Consider the following 23,804-nt stretch of genomic DNA (forward strand, 5'->3'; position numbering starts at 1 on the left):
AAGACAGGTTTACAGCACTGTAACCTCCATTTCTACCTGTGCATGTTTCTACTCAAGAAACACATTGCATGAACACTTTGAAGTCTCTTTGAGCTGGTTTGCAACATTACTTTGTGTTGTCAGCTCTAAGTTCAAACGCTAAAAGAAAGGTCAGAGGTGTGTCATCAGCATATTCATTTGCGTCAGTGTGTGGGACGCTAGTCTGAGGTTTATACTGGCAACTGTTAAATATGTGACAATAAATTTTAGGACATGTCACAATGTACCAGAAAATAATGCAGTGAGCTGTGTAACAAATTACTTTCTTCAGGGAGTAATTAAGTAATGTGTGATACATTGCTTTTTCTTTTTTTTTTAAATAATAGCCCCAACACTGCTTTTAATTCAATGATAACTTTTCTGCTGAAAGACATTAATCTCCTTTTAAGTCTGCCTGAGATGATTATCCTGCAGTGCACTGAGTATTGCAGTACTCGGTATACAGAAGTAATACATCATTAACTACTATGATATTTTCTACTTATGTTCAACCAAGCCTTAAAGTCAGGTTTAGGGTTATCCAAGTTAGGCAGTTTACAAAAAGGAGGGTTAGCGTCATGTTAACCCATGAAATTCAAATGAAATGGTAGTTGATAAGCTGCAGGCTGAGGTAATATCACTCGGCGCATAGCTGAAATGTCTTTTTGTTTATTTAAAAGGTTATTGTACTGTGTGATGTGGAGTATTTCCACATATTTGGGGACAACCTTATTCATCTTAGACTGGAGAGTTATTTCAAGTTTTGCAGGCTTTTGTAGATAATTATACATGCATTATCTATGAGTGACTCCACACTCGTGTCAGATTGTATTACTCACACCACAAGTGCAGGCTGTTAAATCTACTGTACACCTATTCAACTTCAAAATGCTGGGCAGGGTTGGAGAAGAGAAGTGCTGGACTCATCTCACTGGCGAATTGTTTCTTTTTTTAAAACACACACACACACTTGAATTAGAGCATTTTAGAGTGTTGGGTCAGGCACAGTGCAGGGTCCCTGGAGCTGTTTAGCAGCTAAGTGGCCATAATGCATTTAGTGTAAAGTGAATGGGATTGGGGGGGCTTAGCCACAGCTCTCCGTCTCATTCTTAGAAAGTGCTCAGAGGTGCTAATACCGTCCAGATTTATGCCGCTCATTCACAAGCAGCTCGACTTCTGCGACAAACAGCCGTTCTCAGTCTGAGAAGCTGTCCAACAATTTCTTTTTTTTTCTTACATGATTTATACCTGTCTCTTTGTCTCCCTTCCCCCTCTCTTTGCAGTCTCCTGTCCTTCTTTATTCACTCCACCTGTCTCACTTCCACCTTTCCTTCACATTTTGATTTCCAACCTCACTCTAAGCATTGCAGAGACTTAAATCTCGGGTTTCCATCTCACTCTAATGTCTCTCGACGGCGCCTTACGAAACCAGCCACCCCTCAAAGTTGCTACTCGCCCTACATTTCTTGAATACACACTTGTCTACAGTGAATGAGCAGAGGAAGAGACTGCAGTGCTTCACTATACAGGGTGTTGATGTCTGGAGATCCCACTCACTCTTAAGTGTGTGTGTGTGTGTGTATCTGATTTGCGAGTCACAGGTTCTTCATATGTGTACAGTTAATACATGAAAGCTAAGCCCGAGCATGCGTGTGCAACCTAACACTTAGAATAAACCTGTGTTCTGTTTGTTGTATGTGCAACAGTGCCTGTTTGCATGCTCGAAGAGGCTGTACACACACAAAAGTCGGTGCGTATATATGTGTGTGTGCTACAATCACGCACAGCTTATGTAACGCCCAGGCATGTTATAACTTCACTGCGCCTGCTGTGTGTGTAGGTGCCTGTGTTTATGTGTGTGCCCAGTTGTGTGTAGCTATGGAAGCGTGCCCGCTCGCCTGTGTGTACATGTGCGTGTGAGTGCGCCAGACAGACTGCAATGCCGCAACCAGCCAGCCAGCCAGCTCTGTATCATCACTGACCATGCTCGCCATCTGTGCCTGTAAGCTATAGAAACGGCGTGCCGCACTGCTACACAGCAACGCCATTAGTGTCTTAGGAAACTATGCCTCTGTGCTTCCATCACGTTCCGTGTTGTGCTGTATTCCTCAGGGTATATGCTCCTGCAAACATCTCCCACAGTGTATGTGTGTGTTTGTGCAGGGAGGCCCACAGTGTATATGGGTCACTCTCTCAGGAGCCATAATCCCATGTTTGGACTAACTTACTCACTGGGGTTTCACTCCTTCTGTTTGGCCAAGCTGATGGCAACAAGCATAATGACCTCACCACACCACTCGGTCATTGGCCTGCAGACCTCGGGCCTCTCAGCCAATAACAGATGGCTCTGGTGACGTATAGCCTCCAGTGGCTGTCCTGATTGGCTGAGGAGGCGGGACAAAGGGGCACTGTGCTTTTTAGAGCGCCTCTGATTTGCTTAGAGGGTGAAAGAAGAATGGAAGAAGGGAAGGGAGAGAAAGCATGAGAATTTGGGAGTTGGTGTTTTTTTCTGTGTGGCTCCTGTTGAAACTACACTCAACCTGTGGCTTACATGGATCACAGTGCAGCTGTGCAACACATGGGAACACATGCATATACATAAATAGCACACATGCAGCTAACGAAGCGTACTAAATCTGCTTTAGAAACTATGAGCTGAAGCTGGTGACCTGACATTTTGATCTTTATTAAATCTGATAATGCCATGGCAGTGATTTTTTTTCTTCACTGTCCACTAAAAGAAAGTCTAACCTTTAGTTTGACAAGCCACAGCCCATTTTTCTGCATTAATGTTTATAGCCAAATGTAAACGATAAATAAATAAATAAATAAATAAAGGCAGGAGGAGAGAAAGGTTTCAGTCCCGTCCTGCGTGCCTGTATAGAGTCGCAGACATACCCACATAGCAGCTCTATTGGACGCAGCAGCCTTGCTCTCCGAACAGCTGTTCTGTGTTTTCCCACACTGTGATTGGCCACGATGCGCCGTCAATCAAATTTACTTTGACGTGCGGCCTCGCCCCTACTCGCCTTACGCGGCATCCTATTGGCTACTGTACGCGTTCGTGTTCCGCGATTGGTCGGACGGGCTGGTTGTCAAGGCTTTGGGGCTTCATTCACCATTTTGCGACTGTAGTGTAGAATGTACAGGGCAGTAGTTTTTCCTCCTTTTAAGTTGCTTTGCCGGAGAAACATGAACGGCCGCTAACTGGCAGCTGCGGACGACTGGACACCCTGCCCTATTTTACCCAGCAAACTCATCAGAGAAACACACCGGGGTACTATACATGAGCTCTGGTGAGTACAGGCTGCCTACAAATCTTCTCCTGCAGCACTGCAGTGGGGCTTGTTGTGCGTTTGCTAACGTTGTTCATGTTTACCACAAACAGTATTAGCAGAGGAGCTGATCAGCACAGTTTGCGATATCTGGGTGGCCTGCGAAGAGACCGGAATGGGTGTCTTCTGCGAGAAAAAAAAAACAGGGAGCGGTGCGGCTTAGGCATAGTGAGCCTGAAACTTTTCCACGAGAAAATAGAACGCCATAACAGCCGTTGGACTTTCCAGAAACAGCGCTTATTTACGAAAAACCTCGAAAACTCCTCGCTTGTCATGCTTTCTTCCTGTTTTTTATTAAATCAGCGTGGCCATTTGGATTGATATGTGGTTTTAAAGCGCTTGTAGAGGCCTTTTTTTTCTCCCCTTGGGCTAGTTTGTGGCAACACACTGACACTAACCCCCCTCAAACCACCCCATGTAACACGGCTGCAATTATGCTAATAACGACGAGGGTGAATACTAAATTATCCTGGCACCTTCAGCTATATTTTCACATGGTTGTCACTTTCGGATGGGCCAAACAAGCGACTTTGTGTAGCTGTTTGTCGCTTTAAGGTCGTGTAAGCTGGCAGATATGGGCCATATATGGTGGCATTAAGGGTCAGTATGCCCGTTAAACCGGTTATTTCCCGGTTACGGTGAGTAGAGGATTTCCAAGAGGCCTTGTGTGTTTAGTTGAGGCCTGGTCGGTGCACGCCACGGCCTGCAGTGTTTGGAGTAAAACTGGTAGTAATCGCGGTACTACGAGGGCTTGACACGGCACTATCCAGCTAAAGCAGAGGTGACATCACCGCTTGTTGTTTGCATTTTGTGCTCTGGGGCCTTGTCTTGGTAAAGTTAACAGCTGTTATCTGCTCGGGTTTATGATTATGCATATATTGACCTGCCCTATCGTCATTACAGCTCTGTAGTAAGCCTGTTATGAACTTGAAAAAAACTTTTAGATATCTGTCCACTAAATGTGGATTAGAAACGCACTTAGAAGAGACTGAAAGTTCACTCTGTCTATATTGTCATAGATATTACATTTTTGTATGCACACTTACTAGGAGTGTACTTGAGGTGCCACAATAACCTCAGTATTTAAGAAAATGAACATGTCAGTAATGCATGCATTGTAATATGGTAAATAATAGGTGAATTATTCTATTTTATATTATTTTTAGTATTACAGACTCTCATGCCCATCTCCATTCATAGGTATTTTGGTTTTCATTAATTTGCGAGAAAAGTCAATGTATAGTAAACAAAATTATAGATGCATTTGTCTGATAGCATTGCTTCTTATTTTAGTATTGGCCTACCCTGCCCAAATAACTTTGTAGACGTGCTGTGCAATGTAAGAACACTATCGGATATCATTTATTACAATGCGGGTTAATTAAATCTGGTTACGAGAGCCAAAATATCTGTAAGAGTTCACCTCTTGACACTATAATCTCTCGCAGCTTCTAATAGTAAACACTAAGTGTGACCATAAACATCCTGTAGGGCATACAGTTTTGTATGTATGGGGAATATATGTCCTAGAAGGGTCACAAAAACCATGATTTTGAAAATTAAATATCAATAATGTGTAGTTCTTTTTTAACCAGTATAATCCAAAGCTGCAGGTGTCTTCTATCATATTATGCTTATACATATGACCTGCCCTGTTGTTATTGTAGTTTTGTAGTGATCCTGATATGAACTTTAATCATAGGCTCTGCATATAAGAAAACTAAAGGATATTACACATTGAAGACATCTCTAAAAGGTCACAGCTTGACATTAGAGATCCTTGCCACATATTGTAGTGAGGTTTATGGCAGTGTTGGCATAAATGTTATTGAGGACATAACGTTTTGTGTGCACAAGGAATATATGTACTAGACAAGTCATGATAACCATGATTGTATTGTAAACACCTGCATTTTCAAACTCTCTCATAACCTCCATGCACTTCTAGTTTCATTAAAATATATTTTAACTACTTGCAGGATATCTATTTCAGTGTATAAAATGCCTAGAAAAAAAAATGAAAAATGGTTCAGTGTAACACAGATTAATTTCCTTTCCTATACTTGGACCCATGGTGCTTTTACATGCACTGGTATGCATACACCCCTCCTCAAGACTCTTTCCAAGCTAGGACAACCTTGTTTGGGGTAATTTCTGATAAGACTGGGAATGTTTTATATCGATTAAAGTAAAGTAAAAATCACCCTATGATTCAGTTCATGCGTGATTTCATAATGATTTTGGCACAGTTATGGTAGAAAAGTGGCTTACACTTGAACAGACGCCTATTCAGACTAAATGATCCGTCAGTCATGTTTTTCTCTTTCTCTCGTATGACTTATATCAGCTCCATGGGGCCTACAGTGGGTATTCACAACAGCTCAAATGCTATTCTGCAAGTAAATTACGACTGAACTTGTTACCCCGCTCTTTATGTGCGTCTGATGATTACATGAATGTGAAACATTAAAGCCACAGACCTACTTTACCTCCCATATGGACTCCCTTGCACCATATTTCACTGAGGTTACTGTGTGTTGTGTCAGTTTGCCTTTAAGCTCTTATCGTACGGCCCATGACTCTGACACCAGCTGTTGTACACAGTGCACTACTGAGTAAACACATGTAGCATACCTCTATCGTGACCAAGTAAGGCCAGCTGCCAAATTATTTTATGGTGTCTGCTGTACAGTTGTCTGTCCTAAATAGGGATTTACGTAGAGGCCAGTGATGGCTATGAGCTCTCAACCTCTCCGTGTGCACTATCAGCTATCAGCACATAGATGTTTGCTTTGTGTGATGTGTGTGTATATGTGCGTGTGGCCTTGAGACAGGCGGCACTCATCTCTGAAAATGGATTTCTCTCCAGCCGATATGATGTGTCAGATATTAAAAGGACCTGAATGAATGCAAGCCTTCACAGACAAACAGGAAGGCAGCAAAAGGGAACAGAGACGAGCAGACAGAGAGACCGAGACTAGTGGGAGGACGAATGTAGAAACAGGGACAGGCAGGCAGACATGTAAGTTAACAGCCAAACTGTCACTGACAAGTAGACATGCCTAGTGGTTGGTTGATAGACATCATAACAGAACATTTTGACAGTGACCATCACAGCTGGAGTGAGGAATTACATGACAGAGTATATAAGGGCTGTGTTGACACTCCCTCTTATATACATGTTTCTGTATCTATGAAGACTTCACTTCCCAAAGAGATAAGCTAGAGACCACAGCAGCTACAGCCTGAGGCTAGTCCAGCGCACACCAGCCACACAGCAAACAAACCAGCTAAGTGATCACAGCTAAATCAATCTGTTTTACTTTCTAAACGTGAGTCTGAGCTGTGGATGAGGCTGGTGCAGAATAAGAGATAATCTGAATGACTCTGGCACGGCTAAGAGCGCTGCTGAATGACTCTGGTGTGGAATAGCAATTATTGTGAACAACTCTGTGTTTCTGGATGACTGCGGCACAAAAACGAGTATAGAGACTAAGTGGAAGGAGAGGAAGGAAAACGGGGGAGATGAGAGGTAAAAAAAACCCAAACAAACAAAAATCGATATTGTGGAAAGAGCGAATGCAGGCAAGGAGGATAAGAAAGAAAGCATAGCAAAGAGAGAGGGAGGAATAAAGTAACGGGAAGTTAGGTAATGGTCTTCCACAGGAAATGGAGTTAGTTGTAGGGGCGGATTGCTCTGCTTTGAAATACATAGATAAAGGTCGCCACTGAGAAAGAGAGAGAGAGCGAGAGAGAGAGAGAGAGAGAGAGAGAGAGAGAGAGAGAAAGGGAGGGTTTCAGTATGTGAGCAAAGAAGGAATTCCCCCGCCTCTACTGCCCGGGCCAAGAAGTAGTGTGTGCGTGAGTGTGTGAGAGAGGATTGCATGCAGAAAGGCTTGTCTGGGCAAATTGCAGAATGCTCCTCACTATTTCCATGCTGCGCTGTAAGCCTACATTGTGTTTATCCTACAATATGGCCTCCTGTTTTCAATATGTACCTGGTATGGCTGTAGGTCTTGTGTAATGTGAGTAGAAACTGTTATGTAATGAATTAATGTGTAATGAATTTGTAGATGAGTCATGTTCATTACTACTCTAATACGATGGTGCATCATTTAGCGGGGAATACATTTCTTTGAATTATAATTTAACTGTTTGTTACAATTTTTTTTTTTAATATCGTTGCTGTGTTTTTGTTTTTGACTATTTGCCGTTTTTAGAATGTTTTCAGAAATTACTTTGAGTTGTGTTTCTGTCTGAGTGTCTTTGCTGCACAGGAAACCCACACTCACCTGTTCTTCTCCTCTTTTCAGAGTCTCTGGAATAAGGTGGGCAAGTGCCGAAGTCGCGCAACGAACACGAGACAGGATGAGAGTGAGAGGGCCTGGCAGAGAAAGAAAATAGAGTGAAAGGAAAGGAGGAGGAAATAACGCTGCAGCGCAAGAGAGGAACGTCAAGGAGAATCTCTGGGATAAATAAATAAAAGAGTTGTTTTGAGAAAAAGGAACTAGATGAAAAGATGAAGCCAATAAAAAAGCGCTCCCCTCCCTCCACCCGGGCTAAAGGAGGAAAGCGGCGAGGAGCGGGGGATACCTTGGAAGGAGGAGAGAAGAGAGACTCAGATGAGAACAGAGACAGAAGCAGATCTCCGCAAAACCGAACTCCCTCCTCCTCGTTATCTTCTAACTCACATTCAGAGTCTCCACAGGCGGACGCATCCAGAGCGCGGGACTCTTCAGATGGGGAGGGGAGGTCTGCTGCCAGCAGCGGTGGTGGCAGCAGCCACTGTGACAGCAGCGGCAGCAGTTGTAGTAACAGTAGCACACCAAGCGCCAACAACAGTCCAAACCCCGCCTCCAGCCGGAAAACAGCCACCTTCAAGGCCCGCGTCCCCAAAAAGAAGTACACCTCCGAACACTGCTCATCTAATACTGCTGGTAACTATAGCAACCCTGCATCCAGCACGCCCCCTCCTTTTTCTCTGAGCCAGGAGTCAGCGGGTCCAGGAATCGACATCAGCGTCTCGCATTCTGACGGAAACAGTCAGAGTAGGAGCTTGATGGATGACTTCCACAGTCGTACCACCAGCAGGGAGGGGTCTCAGGACTCCCCGGGACCGCCAACCCTGTCGCTTGGAGGGGAAAAACCCAGAGGAGGTGAAGGAGTGACAGATGCAGAGCAGGTGTCCCCAAGCCCGCTGCCCCGCTGCTCCTCAACAGACACAGCCAGCGAGCACTCGGCTGACCTGGAGGTAGTTGGTGACACACCCCCTCAGATGTCGACACACAGAACGTCTAGTCTCCCTGACGCACTGTCCGATGCTCTGGCCAAAGGCCTGAAGAATCAGCGGATCCTCGCCCGCCAGCTCAGGAGAAGAAGTGATGAGGAGGGAGGATGTGACAGGAGGCACGACTTGGTATTCCGGGCTGGCGTGGTCCGTAACGTCAGTGGTGAATATGGAAGCCTGGAGGTTCAGCTGAACGGGGAGAAGACGTTATGCCGCTATCCTTACCGACATGAGAGCCCCCCAGGGGTGGTGGACATTATCCTAGATGCCCCACCTCCTGGTGTGCATCCAGTACCTATAGGCACCCGTGTCTGTGTACCATTTGGGAACGACGAGGGCAACGAGAGCCAATGGCAATGGTACCGAGAAGGTGTGGTGACACAGGTAGACCCACACCCTGCGGTGGCTAACCGCTACCGTGTCCTGCTGTCTGAAGAAAGGCGTCACTCTCTAGATGATGAAGAAAACAACAGGGGTGCTACCCAGGCAGTATGGGTCTCCAGACAAACACTCCGGCTTCTGGTGCCACCCTGGGACTTGGATTTGCCTTCTGCTGGTGGACATGAAGTAGAAGAGGGGGTAAGAGACAAGGAGAGAGATCGGGAGGAAAGGGAAGAGATGGATGTGGAGGTGAGACGTTTGAGTCGACAAATGACCCCGAGCATGGGATCAATGTTAGGGAGAGGAATGCCCTACCCAGGAATGGTTCCCGTTTCCTCCACATCGGGCCACAGCATCACCTCGCCCGTTACTCCGACTTCAGTCCTCAGCCTGGCTCCTGGGCGAGAGAGGGAAATCGAGAAGGACTTGGAGTGGGAGTCACAGAGAAACCATGGAAGAGAGAGGGAAAGAGAGCGAGAAAGGGAAAACAGTGTCAAGCAGCAGCAGCAGCATCACCCATATATGCCCCTCACCCCTGAAGAAGACATGGAAGTGTCCGGCATCAACATGGTCCAAGTGGGGCAGATTATATCTGGGGGCAAGCCTATGGCAGTTCCCCAACATCGTCACATTGTTTCTAAGACCCCGTCTGGCTACCTCAACCCCCATCCCCACTTGTCTGTGGTGCGAGGCATCGGGATTCCCCCTGCTCACATGACCTTGAATCCCCACCCCTCTCCTTCACCTGTCCTGTTAGGCCTTGACCCAGCAGCTGCAGCAGCCGCAGCAGCTGGAGCTGTCATTACCACCCCTCAGCTCCATCCTCTCCCTCCCATCACCTCTTCCACTACATCCTCCTCCAGAGTGGATAAGACATCAGGGGGAGGTTCTGCCAGCAGTGGAGCAGGTGGTGGATCCGGATCAGGTTCGACATCCTCCTCCTCGTCACGTTCCCGGACTCCGCTGACAGCTGCCCAGCAAAAATACAAGAAGGGAGACGTGGTGTGCACGCCGACAGGTATCCGAAAGAAGTTCAACGGGAAGCAGTGGAGGAGACTGTGCTCTCGGGAGGGCTGCTCCAAAGAGTCCCAGCGGCGAGGGTACTGCTCCAGACACCTCTCCATGAGGACCAAGGAGATGGAAGCCAGTGGAGGGGGCCGGGATCGGGGCGGCGCCAGCAGCACAGGGACCCTAACACCATCTGACCTCCGACTCAGCGGTGGGAGAGCCAGTTCAGAGTTTGACTGGGATGAGACATCACGGGAGAGCAGTGAGGCCAGCAGCCGTGGAGGAGACTCTCGCCCCCGCCTCGTCCTTCCCTCGCTGCTCCCCCAGGACCTTTCTCGCTTCGACTTCGATGAATGTGAGGCGGCAACTATGCTCGTCTCTCTCGGGGGCTCTCGTTCTGGCACGCCTTCATTCTCCCCCATCTCCAACCAGTCACCCTTCTCACCCACGCCATCCCCATCACCCTCTCCGCTCTTCGGTTTCCGCCCTGCCAATTTCAGCCCCATCAATGCTACTGCCTCACTTACCCCACGCCGCCCCCGACAGCTAAGCGGCACTAAGATGGGTACGCCAGGCGCAGAGAGAGAGCGCCATCTGTCAGGGATTGTGCCCACTTTTCAGACCAACCTGACTTTTACAGTCCCGATGAGCCCCAGCAAGAGGAAGTTCGACTCCCACCCACCCCCACCGCTACCTGCTGTCCAGGACTACCAGACCAAACCTGAACAACAGCAGCTGGTGGGTGTTGGGGTGGTGGGAGACCCACCCATGGGCCATAGCCCTGCTGCCTTCAGAGTGCTCTCCCCCCAGAGTCAGCCCACAACACCTTCCTCACTTTCCTTCTCTCGTCCTCGTAGCGCCACCAGCAGGCCACCATCCTCTGCCGCCTCCACGCCTCCACCCATGTTAGTCTCTCCAACTCCTCCTTCACCACTTCCCCAGGAGCCGTCCCCACGCCGCATCGTGCCCCTCCGGGACTCCCCAGTCATTGTACGCAACCCAGATGTCCCCTTGGCCAAATTCTCCGATGGCCCGTCGGGAAAGAGAGAGAGAAGCAGGTCGAGGGAGCACAGCCAGCACACAGCTCCCCCAGGCCTGCAGGCCCCCGTCCCCATCAACGGGGCAGCCACCAACGGGGCAGTTCTCCTCCGCAATTCCACATCCACGCTCGTCCTGGTCACATCCAGCTCGGTAAGGACGTCATTCTTTTTTTGTAATATATGACTATGTACTGCATAGGGTCATAGGTTTGTATTTTATATCTCTAATATTTTAATTATGTCTTTATTAGCTCATATTATAGAACATTTATAGGTGTTAGGGCAACAGAAATAAAGTGAGAAAGCTTTCTTAAATAACATACAACTGGTGTGACCACCATTTTCCTTCCAAAGAGTGATTGTCAAGCTAAAAAGAGCTCACATCCCAAACCCCACAGTTTTTATCAGTTTACAATGAAAAGGATCCGAGCTGTATTTTAGTAAAATAAATATAAGAAACCTTTGTTTGAGTGTTTTACTTATAATGATTCATTCAGCTTGTTTTCACTCCATATTTCTTACACCAGTTTGGCCCCAGTGGGGCTTAGTCTAGTCCTTCCTTCTCTTGAATTAATAAAATGTTACTTGCCTTGTGGTTTTCAAATTGCTGAAAACAAAAGATCAAACAAAATACATTTAAAAGTGAGCAACAATACCTCTTTCCATGACAGTTACTCAAGAAAATCCTGAAACCTTGAACACTTTAATGTAGCGACTTGTCATTTACTTTCTGCCAAATTTTGAACCACATCACTGTGTAGAAGGAAGCAAACATCCAACCGTAAGCATTAATGGTGACCACTCTGCTAAGCTGCCATGTTTGCCATCTGAGCACTTCTTCTGACTGGCCGGTGTGCTTCAGTTGGAAGAAAACATCAATGTTTGTGATTTTTTTTTTGAGTAACTGCGTCACAGGGCTGTAGACTTAATTGAATTTTAATTTAGAGTAAAATTTTGGTTTCTCGCAGTAATAAAAACAAGACAATCGAGACAAAACACTTATTGTCCCACAATCTATTTTGCTGCAATGTTCTCCAGCCCATCGTTTTCCTTTACTTTTTCCTGTCCGTGACAGTCCAGAGTCACTCTCCAATAGACTGCAGGAGGTTTAGTTCATATGTATTTATTATTTATTTAGTTTTTAGTTAGTTTTTTGGTAAGTGAGGATCCCTAATGGCTTATGATTTCCAGAAAGAGATTTTCACATGTATTTTTGCCATTTTGCCTCTGTCAGTGAGAGGGTGGCTGTGGCTACAATGTAGCTGCCATCACCAGTGTGTGAATGTGTGTGTGAATGGGTGGATGACTGGTTGTGTAAAGCGCTTTGGGGTCCTTAGGGACTAGTAAAAAGCGCTATAAAAATACAGGCCATTTACCATTTACTTTGTTACCACAAACGTTTAATGTCATTATATTGAATAAAAGGCGTGTGACTTCTTGACAACTCATACCAAAGCGATCTAGATGGACAAGTGAAACTATAGGCCAAAGACAAAATAAGTAATTTCGAGGTGAACTGTCTCTTTAAAACAGCAACAATTTATGCAGGTCGATGTTTGTTTTAAAGATATGACTGGTAGACTGGTTTGCGTGCATTCCCAGACTGACTTCATGACGTTGACGTCAAGTCTCTGTTGGGGCCTGCTTGTTCCAAAGGTTGTTCTAACTAAAGAATAAATTTGGGACCAATCAGGTGCCTCTGATGATATTCGTGATGAATAAGAATCTCACAATTGTGCATGGGACTGCACATCATTATCACCTAAACCTTGTACATTTTGTATTTTGAGCTGTGACACCCAGAGTTGGGGTAAGGAATCCATTAAAATGAGATTAAACAGTTTTGAAACCATTTCGCACCTGGAAATGGCGTTACCAGCTGCAGGATGTTTTGAATAATCCGAGTTTCCTTAAAATACTATAAATATTTTTTTTGATGTCTCTTCCCCAGTCCTTGACTCCAGCCACAGGGGGCCACGCTTCCCTCTCCAGCCCCTCCACTCCTGGGTCCATGTCTTCTTCATCAAGCTCTGTGTTCTCCTCGTCTGGTTCCGGAGGCAGGGAGAGGGAGAGGAAACCCGAAGGGCATCAAGACGCCAGTGGTGGGGCGCTGCCACAGCCGGTAGCCTGTCATCCCACACCAACAGCCCTGCTGCCCCTCATACTACCAGCAGAGTCGCCTCACCCTGCTCCACGCAAGCAAATCATCATGGGACGCCCAGGGACCGGTAAGAAACGAGGGGGAGGGGGAATGGGAGATCATTTCTTTGTGGTCTGAACCTCTGTTCTGTCAGATTTAGAGTCAGCTGAGCCACACAGCCTAAAGTGTGAAGAGATGTGCAGCTTGTGTCTTATGCACTCTGGCCCAGTACCTCTCACTTTCAGTATCTCTCTAGGATTACAGCTGTGTCATCAATGCTTTGGCTATGACTCATGTACACTTTACTATTGTTCCCTTGCTTTCAGATGGCTTTTTGTTTGTTTGTTTTTTTCTCTTTGTTTCTGTTTTCAGAAAGTTTATAAGAATTTTTCCACTGCTTTGGGCTTCGCAGAGGACTGGTATCTTCTTAGAAATGCTAGAATTTCACTTTTAAAATATTACACAGGCTACAACACGGAAAAGCAATTCCATTAATGTGAAATATACTCTTAGCAAAGAAGTGGAAGAGTCACAGATGAATAAAATACAGATGAAGTGGTTGTTTGTGTTTATTCAGAAGCATTTTCGACCCAAACTTTAGTTCATTTTGGGTCACACATGCAGTTTTTGTTGTAGACTAAGGATATCGTACAGTACAGGGCTTTAAATTTGAATTTTAAAAAAGAATGCCTCCTTTAATTACTTCCCACAGGGGGAATTTATACACTTTGGGGACAGGATACTACATTGTTCTGTTCTTACCTCAGTCTGTGTTGTCGTTCTTCACAGAGTAAATCATTGCCATTCATCATTTCTACTGTCCGTGTGTTTTATGGCTTTCTTTTCCTCTTGCCTCCATGGCTGCGCTGGTAATTTTATGGCTTAGCTCGCTCTTAATGGCCATGCATTCATTACTGGTTCTGCTCAACATTATTATATCTCTGCAACTGTGTGTTAGAATGTCCCACTTTATATGTGCAGGAATTGTTTAAATCATATGCAACACCCACAATCCCACCCTGACATTCCAGCGGTGATATATTTATTTTCCTTTTGGTTATCAATGTTGTCTTAAATTGTACCATCGGGAGAGCCTTTAAAATACCAGCTGTGCTGTAGTTGTGTGAAGATGCCGTTTTGCATGAGGGAGAAAGGAAAGAGAGATTGAGTGCTTGTCCATAATTGGTAAACATAATGAGGTCTGTAAGCTGATACTTATAAGAAAGCAGAATAGCTTAGAAAACTGCTTTCTAATGAGGCTTCTATATCAAGCAGGGTTCAGAAGTAGTGAACTCCATGGTTCTCTAAAGGTTGTAGGCCTGTTATAAATCACTCTTACTAAAGTCTAATAAGACGTGGATAACTCCGGTTCTCAATTGAGACAGATTGTGTCACTAATTATATTCCATTTAAGAGTCAACAGTACCTCACAGATTATCCATTATAGGGCAGATTTGCTAATGACAGAGAAAGTGCAAAACCCCCAATGACTGTTGGGATTTACAAAAGAGGTGCAGTGAAAAGTTAGCAATATTTGGAGGGGTAATTTTATACTCAATGAGGTGTTCAGTGCTCGAAATGGTTGCAGTAGTTGCCACTATGAGTGTTTTTGAAATTTCAGGAGAATCAGGGATATTTTCCATCCTTGTCCTTCCTCACATGGAGTGAATAGTCTGTTTCAAACACATTTGCATTACTGGAACTACGCCTTGTGGTTTAGGTGAAGGAGCTGCCTGCAGAGAGCACGCAGGAGGGAGTGCACATGACACCCACTCTTTAGTAATGAATGCACTGGACAATTATCTGCTCTATTCTCACATCAGCACAATCTGACATCGCACAGATGTTGTATTGGGGAGCTGGCAGGTTGAAGACTGGCAAATGCCCGATCTGCATGTGTCAGACTTTTGCATTCTCACGTGGATTTCTGTTGGGTGACGTGAAGAATTCAGGGCTGCACTGCATGTGTGAAAACAGCTAATTTATTTGGAATAAGTGCGTAATCGCTGATCAAGTCTGAGTGTGTGCCTTGGCTATCCACTGGCAGTAAATTTAGTCTTTAAAGTAAGGGCGCAGTTGAAAGTACCAAGTAGAAAGCTTCACTTGAGTTGTTAGCAGATTACTCGAACCTTCATCAAGCGTGCTCTTGGTGGATTATGCTGGTGATTACTGAAATGAATCAGCTCTTCCTGTGTTCATAAATCGCCTGCCTCAACTTTCCCCTTCCTCTGGACCTTATTTGTGATTTTAGCTGCACACTAATGTGCACTCTGTAAGCTGGATTTATAGTACTATGTTAAATCTGTGGTTTAAAATCTATGCTACAGCCTACAGTGTAGCTTGATCTCCACAGAAATGTAACTACAGGTTACAGCGACATGGATCTCACAAACTGTGACAGGTCTGTTCAGTAATAATATGCAGCGCGAATGCATTTTATTTTCTTAGGGTTTTAGTTTTAGCTATCTTGCTCAGTAGGCTGTAGATGTTAGTTTTTTGCCAGTGTAGACATATACACAGAATATGTGTAGACTCTGTTTGTTCTGAATCCTTTTCTCCTTCCTGTGATTCAGTAATAGTAACTGTTGTTAAAGATTTATTAGCTCCAAGCCCATCATGAACGGCTCGCTTTCACTCCTGATGGCAGAGCAATGCAGACACACCAGGGTGCACCAAATATAAATGCAAACAGTACTGCACTACTACTACAAATTAGTATTGCAATATTCTAACTGTTGTTATCCATGTGCACTAAAGATGGGGACGTAACAATTCTGAAGCTAAGACCAAAACCTCAGTAAAATATTTTGCATTATCCATTGTTCCCTGACCCAAAGCAGAGCTGGTTGCCTGACGAAAGCTGTAATGTTCATGCAGTGAGGGAAATATAAACACATCAGAATGACTGAGTTTATTCTTTGTTTAAGAGCTAATTATGATCAAGTGATGTGGACTGTGGTAAAAAATGATTCTCTATTTTTTGTTGTTGCTTGTGTAATAACCAGAGTTGCTTACAGTTTTGTATATTTTTATTAGTTACATTGTTTAAAAATGTTTTGTTTCTATTTAGTTTTATTTAATTTTTGCTAGTTTCAGTTTTGGTGATTATTATAATTAGGGGCAGATTTAAAGAGTCCAGAATAGCTGGGTGATAGGTTACAGTCATGCAGTGATCCCGGTCTGAGAGGACTCTAGTTGTGTTGGCAAATGTAACCGTGCTGACAAAGACTAAAACGATAAAACTGGGGAAAATTTGCCGAGAATTTTATTTTATTTTCAGTAGTTTTGTTTTCTTTGTTTTCTTTCTTTTTTTTTTCAAAATCTAATTCCTATCTTTATTTCAGTTAAGTAAAAGGGTTTTTTTTCACAGCAACTTTTAGATTACTGTGTTTAGTTCACTATTATAACCTTGGTTTGAACTAAGTTGTAGTTTTTGCAACACACCTACTAGGCAGCTAGGAAGAAACCAGAGCACCAGCACTGATCCAACAGAAATTGTTTATAACACATGAGACAGAAAGTAAAATTAATATCATTTTCTAATTTCACTCGACTGTGACTCTTCTACCAGAAGCTGAGACCAGTTTAAATGAATCTTCTCACCCAGTCAGGTGGTGGGATGTAAGAAAATTGGCTAGCGAGAAATGTAGGTGCTTGGGTTCATCATCTACTTTGTGCTTGTTTCCATGCCAACTTTGTGATATTACAGCCTGGGCAAGCTCAGAAATGTTACTTTGAATATATGAATGACGAAGATTGTTTCCATTTAAAATGCCTGATTTCTCATTTTGTGTCATTTTGATGCAGCACTTTGTAAATCTGAAAACTGAAAGTGGAGGATATTGGCAATTTATAGGTTGGTTGGTTTCACGGTTGATAGTGAGATGATGTAGAAGCAGAATATTTTGCACAGGCAGTCACGTAGACGAGGATAAACATAGACATAGCTGCAGATTAGTTTAAGGCAGGGGTTCTTTAAGTTTTAACGACTGAATGAAGGGAGCCATGATATGAATGAAGGCTACAGAGGATAAATGCACACATCAGACAAAATAACGCTAAAAGCTGACATTTATTTATTAAACATGAAGATAACAGAAAGCTTCATGAGAACCTGCTGACAGAGAGAGTAAGAGATTGCCTGTATACCACATGAACATGTTATTTTTAATCATTAGTTTTATTGGGATTAGTATTAATATGCTTAAATGATTGGAGAAGTTCAACACATCAACATAGCGTCTCTTACCTGTGGCCATTTCCTCCTGGCCAGAGTTTTCTTAAAGCCCGTCTCCATCTCTGTCTCTGACATGTCAAGGGTGGATTGCATGCGATCTTAGCTTGGACTTGTTGATGGTGGAGAAGGTTTTGTTTTATTTATATGTCAAACAGAGAGGCCACTCTCTTTGTATGCTTGTTTAAGTGCAGAGTGTCGACACTCGGAGTCCGTCAGTGCTACGTAGAGCTTTGTTCAAGGGGCAGTGTCAAAAATATGTGCATTAGCTGGTAATGTTGGGTGCTTTTATTCATGTCTTTGTTCCTAAGTAAACAGCAGTTCTGATATATGTATAAAGAACGTCTTTGTCATAAAGTAAAAGTGTATTAACAGCAAAAATTGCGCAGTAGAGCCACTGTCTGTGGTTCTTTCTCTTCATCGTGAACTTTGCTTACATTTCCTTTCCTCTTTAAACAATTAATTAGCATTTGATCCACGTGTGATGTCATCCCCATCAGGCTATGTGTTTTTGGCTTTTTGGTATCTGTAGCCTTTGCATTAATTGTACTGGTTTTATCGTGTGTGCAAATAAAATGAACCTTGAATTTGGTGCACCCACAGGTCAGTAAAATATTACTGAGGGCCACCAAAAAAAATTTGTTCTTCTAGTGGGCACTTGAAAGTGGCTACAGAAGCAAGTTAGTCCCCACAGATAAAATGTTAAAATGTTGAACTCTACATCAGAAATAAACATGTTTACACCCTGGCACCGCAAACTATTTTGGTCTTTATTGATAGTTACCACATATATATAAACTGTATGGGGGTGATTGTTTTTTAACTCATTCTCTTGGATGCTGGTGAGGCTGAAAGTTAGGTTCAATTTCAATTCAGTTCAATTTTATTTAGACAGCGCCAAATCACAACAACAGTCGCCTCAAGATGCTTAGTATTATAAGGTAGACCCTACAATAATATATGCCGAGAAAAACCCAGCAATCATATGATCCCCTATGAGCAAGCACTTTGGCAACAGTGGGAAGGAAAAACTCCCTTTTAACAGGAAGAAACCTCCAGCTGACCCAGGCTCAGGGAGGGGCGGGGCCATCTGCTATGACAGGACAAAAGAAATGCTGTGGAAGAGAGCCAGATATTAATAACAAGTGATTCAGTGCAGAGAGGTCTGTTAACACATCGTGAGTAAGAAAGGTGACTGAAGAAGAAATACTCAATGCATCATGGGAATCCCCCAGCAGCCTACATCTAATGCAGCATAACTAAGGGAGGATTCAGGGTCACCTGATCCAACCCTAACTACGTGTATGCTTAGAGGCTTGGCTGCTTACATTGACAGCTCTCCTCATTAACTGGACGCATTGAAAACTGGTCCGATCCGCTGTGATTGGGGCATTGGTGCCTTTATAGCATTTTTAATGCAGTTGTCTGACAAATAATATGGTTTTGCTGTGTAGTTATTTGTCTAGTTTGTGCTCCAGTCTGGATGAGTGAAATTGTGCAGCTTAATTAGTATATTACTATTACTAGGTAATAGTTTATGGATGCAGCTCAACAGAGTTTCCCCTCATCCAAATATGGTAACTTCCCGAACCAAGATGCCATTTTCCCAGATGCAAAAATGCAGGATTCAAAAGGTGGAGTCAAGAAAATGATGGATGGGTACAACTGTGTCTTTATCCATGTTTTATGTTCAGTCTACACTTTAAAGCCATGAACACAAGTGGTAAAACTATCAGCTTTGCTTCTCGAGGATCTTTGAGTTCCTTATGTTAGGATTTCATATCCTCCTTTGTGATTAAATGATAATATCTTGTCTTGAGTCAAATGTTAAAAATGACTTTAAAGTGAAACAGTTTCTTCTGAGGAATGAATATCGAAAGCTTTGATACATCAGTCGCTCTGGCAACCACTCAGACCCGCTGCTCGCTGTGTGTAATCTGTGACTCAGTGTGTGTAGTGTCACAGTTATCGAGTGTGCAGCGGGTGTCACCCTTTTTATATGTGTACGCATGTGTGTGAGCACGCGTGTGTGTAAGGGAGTGATAAGGGGTGTTTCACTTTAAACTTAAAAAGGGCGAGAATATCGACATGTCTAGACATGCAAGACTGAGAGCGGGAGTGCAGAGAGCAACAAGGACATTCACACCTCCTACACACAATACACACACAGACACACACACACAAACAAACATGCAAGCACGCACACTCGTTCCAGACAATCAACAACCTCAGACAGGGCATTAAGGGCAGGTCCAGCGTGATATGAATGTGTTTCATTGCTCTCAGCAGAAAAAGGAGCAATCGTATTGCTGGCGTGTTGTCATGGATACACTGTTTCCACCGGTAGAATTAGTGCAGTAAAGCGTTCAGGCCTGAGCTGATTACTGGTGTGCACTTTTCTCTCCCCCCTCTCTCCTTCTCTCTCCCTCTCTCTCCCTATCACATCCCTCGCACTGCTGCTAACAGCCACCTGCCTCTGTAGCATAACGTTTCCTCCGCCGTACATTTTTTAAAACACCTAGAGCCATCGCGGGCCCAGAAACAAACACAGAAGAAGGCAGAGCAGGCCCCACGGCTGAGATCTCTCCTAAATATAGCCCAGCTCAAGTGCAGCTGCATTAGCATCACAAGTTTCATTACTGCTCTCTTTGAGTGCATCTGCAGTCTTCAGTGACGGAGAAGAAGGAGGAATAAGAGCTCAGAAGTAGCTCAGGAGCTGTTTTATTGCTATACTTTCCACCCACGGGAGTGATTATTAGGAAAGGTCTAGTGGTAGTAACGTGCAGTCATGGGTCAGATGCATAGTTTTCCCCACTTTAAATCGTGTGCAAGTCTTTATCAGTTCAGCCTTTTGCTTGTCACTAAACCAAGTAAACCAATAAAAACATCTGATGTAGATATCCGAGCAGTGCTTCTCTGTGATAGTTTCACAACTCACTACTGTCAGTAGTTGATCAGTGCACTTCACCTCTTCCGGGTGTTAGCATTTCCTTAAAATGTTCAAAGTATCTCTAGCCAGGTTTTTCATAGCTAAAATAACCTAAACCGAAAAATAAAACTACCCACCGTTGCATTTGGCCATATTCTGGTATGTCACAACCACAGAGAGTATAAAACGTGGACATAATCACCATGACATCACCCACTGGTTTGTGAAGGCAGTTATGAAGCCTTGCGCCGAGCATTTTCACTGTCGCCATCTTAGTGTTTTGAAACTGGATGTGATGAGTGAGGGTTAGATCTCGCTAATGGCTTGTAATTCACAAGAGACAAGAAACCCCCTCCCTGCTCTCACCAGTGAGCTTCAAACTTTGCTTTTTTGACAAAGCTAATGGTTAAGACCTCCAAGTATGCCTTCGCCTTAGTTATCCCGCTATAGGCTCATGCTGCTGGGGACTTCCCCTCTTTTTACTAACCATGTTTTATATACCACAGCTGCATGTCTGTCTTTGTGTCTCTCTTTTTTCTCTCCCTTCAACCCCAAACTGATCACAGCAGGTTACTGCCACTCCCTGAGCATGGTTGTGTTGGAGGTCTCTTCCTGTTAAAACAATGTCCTTCTCCCCGCTTTTGCCAAATAGTTGCTTGTGTGTCTGTTACAATACCATGTTTGCAATGTAAAGTGCCTTGTGTGTACGATATGTTTAAATTGAGAGATTTTAGCCTTTACACACATGTACTACACAGATGAGCAGGTCGTAGTAGTAATTATTGTAATTGACCACATCTGTGGCTGGAAACAGCCAAATGTGTTGCATGTCGACAGTTTGAAATTCACGCTTCTTTCTATTGTTACAATAATTCGTGACATTATAACTGTATCCTATTGAGCTGCTCTTTTAAACTAGCAGACTGTCATTAGTTACACTTTATTTGAAAGGGTCTTAATTCTCTTAATTTGGTCTTATAGCCAATTCAAGAAATGTCTTCACTGAATATTCTACAGTAACAAATGTCTGCATCAGGACTTATTTGATTATTAGGATCCCCATTAGCTGTAACACAAAGCACAGCTATTCCTTCTGGGGTGGGCGTGTATATTAACACATTTTAAAACAGTGATGTAAAACAGTGTGACTTCTTTTAACTTGTGGATGAGGTGTAACCAGTTGCCCAGAAGTCATGTGACGTGTCATATAGCTGTGACAGAAGTCTGTATGAATCGGTTTATCACAAATGAAGTGTGTCATGTGTTTCAGTCAAGCAGTACACATAAATAGCCATAGACCTGCCTGTAATTTGCCACACACAGAAATCCAGTGTAATTTTGTTTGGGATTGTTTGTTTATGTCTTGTGTTTATATAATGAACGGTTGCTATGGTTGCTATCAAATGTTGTCTCTGCTCTTCCTTAAAATGTCTGCATCAGCTGATTTGTCCTCGATTGAGACCTTCAATCTCGTGGGTTTAAGAGCAGTGCAGCTGGATTTTACCTTCAACCGACTAATGAGGAAAACAACAATAACGTGTGTGAATTGTTTTGCATTTAAGGACTTTCCCGGGCATCTTAGCAAAGCGTCTTGTGGTGTATAAAGAATTTGAATAAGCCTCACTTCCTCAACTGAAGTTCCCTTTACAAACAGTAGTATAAACTTGGAGAAAGAAGTACGGAGTCCAGAAGTCTCAGTGCTGTGATGCTAGTCATGTGATCCAAGAATCTGCATCTAAAGGATTTCTTAAACACAGTGAAACTAACAGCAGCTACAGTACATCCAAGATGCACTTCTTTTTCTTACTTGTCTAGCTCAGCAGTATCTAGATCTTCATTTAGAAGAGCAATAGCTGGCAAATGGTTAGCTATATTTAGACCATTTTAATACTTAATTATATAATTATAAATGGAAATGGAAACTGGACATGTCAGTGCTGCAGCGAAGAGTTCACCACCAGTTCGTTTCCACCAGGCTGGACTTGAATCTGGACTAATGGAGGCAGGGGAGGAACAGGGAGCTGGGAGGAACTGAAGCTGAACGCTTTATCAAATAAACTCAGTAAAGATGTCTAAAATACCATGCCTCTGTAATTAATATAACTAGAAAGGTTAGTGGTGTATAATTCAACAGTTTAACAAGTTTATGTAGCTTAGTTTCCATTAACCTTGTGAGTCTCTTCTTTTACATGCTAGCTTTGTGTTTATCAAGTTTATGTTTAGCAGGTTTCGTTTCTGCTGAGTTTACCACCTTGGTTAAGGATATCAGCATGTTCACGTTCACTAAGTAGCCTGAAACACAAAAAAACAGCTGTGGTGAATGGGAATGTTTTTGCTTTTACAGGATCAGTCATTAACAGACAACCGTGCAGGGTTTTTCTCCATGCAGGAATCTTTTGTGCACCCCAAAAATGCTTTAACCCAGAAGGATATTGTAATAAATATACTGAAATCAAATTATGCTTGAGCTTTTCATTCGCTCAGCAGTAAAACACTGTAGAATTTGGTCTATAAAATGTTCAGAAGGAGCATAAGAAAGCATTAATTTATGTCATGTAAGGCCAAAGAATCACTTACTTTATGTGAATTAAACATGCCTACTGGGATCCCCATAGACCCATTTCAGCCATCTCAGAATGAGTGGTGGCAAACCAGTGTTTACCAGCATCCAGACTCATCCTCTGTGAGCTATGAACACTGAGTAAAAAATGAATATTAGTCCAATGTTGTTGAGATGTTTTAGTCTTTAACAATATCCTGGTTCAACACAGTCGTTGCCATTCCAGGGAAATATTGGAAATACATAATTATTAGGGCAATTCATTGGACTAGGGCAGTTCTTTAAATTATTTTATTTGTATGTTCAAACATATTGTGAAATATTTGTATTAGGGAAAAAAATCTCTAGTAAAGGAAATTACTCCAGGAAAAATATGTACCCAGTGAAGGCTTGACTATAAAATTTACAGTAAATGTATGTACGTATGAACGTTATGGCATTCTGTTTCTTTTTTTAAATATTAATTGTAACTTCTTTTCAACATCTCCTTTTATTTTACTTAAGTTACTGAAGCAACCTTGCAAACAGGTGTTGTAAAATTACTGTTAAAAGAAAGACTGAGCAACGAGTTTTAGTTTTGAAAAGTCATCAAACTGCCTCTCGTGCCAAGCTCCTCTTTCAACCTGATATCAGCAGGAATATATATCACGTATGGTCAAACAACAACTTCTCTGTGATTTTACAGTATGATTTAGGGGAAAAATACTGCTGGGTCCTTATTTTGGACCCATGATGCATTGTGACCTGTAAGATGGCAGCAGGAGAAGTTGCTCTAAACTCTTTGAATTTATTGCATTTTGTTTTACGGTGTCGTTTGTGTCAGCTTGAAATAGATCCCACTACAGAGAGAGTTCAGCTGAGAGTCTGAAGTT

At 43.3% G+C, this 23,804-nt stretch overlaps 1 protein-coding gene across 1 annotated transcript in view; it reads left to right on the forward strand.

Annotated features, from left to right (window-relative positions):
* Positions 1–3,144: 3,144 nt before the first annotated feature.
* Positions 3,145–23,804, forward strand: part of cica (capicua transcriptional repressor a) — a 51,307-nt gene continuing 30,647 nt past the window's right edge. Inside the window, exons 1-3 of the mRNA XM_085346820.1 lie at positions 3,145–3,314; positions 7,667–11,220; positions 13,021–13,297. Of these exons, the coding sequence (XP_085202946.1) occupies positions 7,873–11,220; positions 13,021–13,297 (3,625 nt within the window). The 5' untranslated portion in view covers positions 3,145–3,314; positions 7,667–7,872. The remainder of the gene's footprint in view (positions 3,315–7,666; positions 11,221–13,020; positions 13,298–23,804) is intronic.

Source organism: Diplotaxodon limnothrissa, linkage group LG22 (genome assembly GCF_057381915.1).
Source record: "Diplotaxodon limnothrissa isolate DT_005_m linkage group LG22, D_limnothrissa_male_GT1.1, whole genome shotgun sequence".
Taxonomy (NCBI): domain Eukaryota; kingdom Metazoa; phylum Chordata; class Actinopteri; order Cichliformes; family Cichlidae; genus Diplotaxodon; species Diplotaxodon limnothrissa.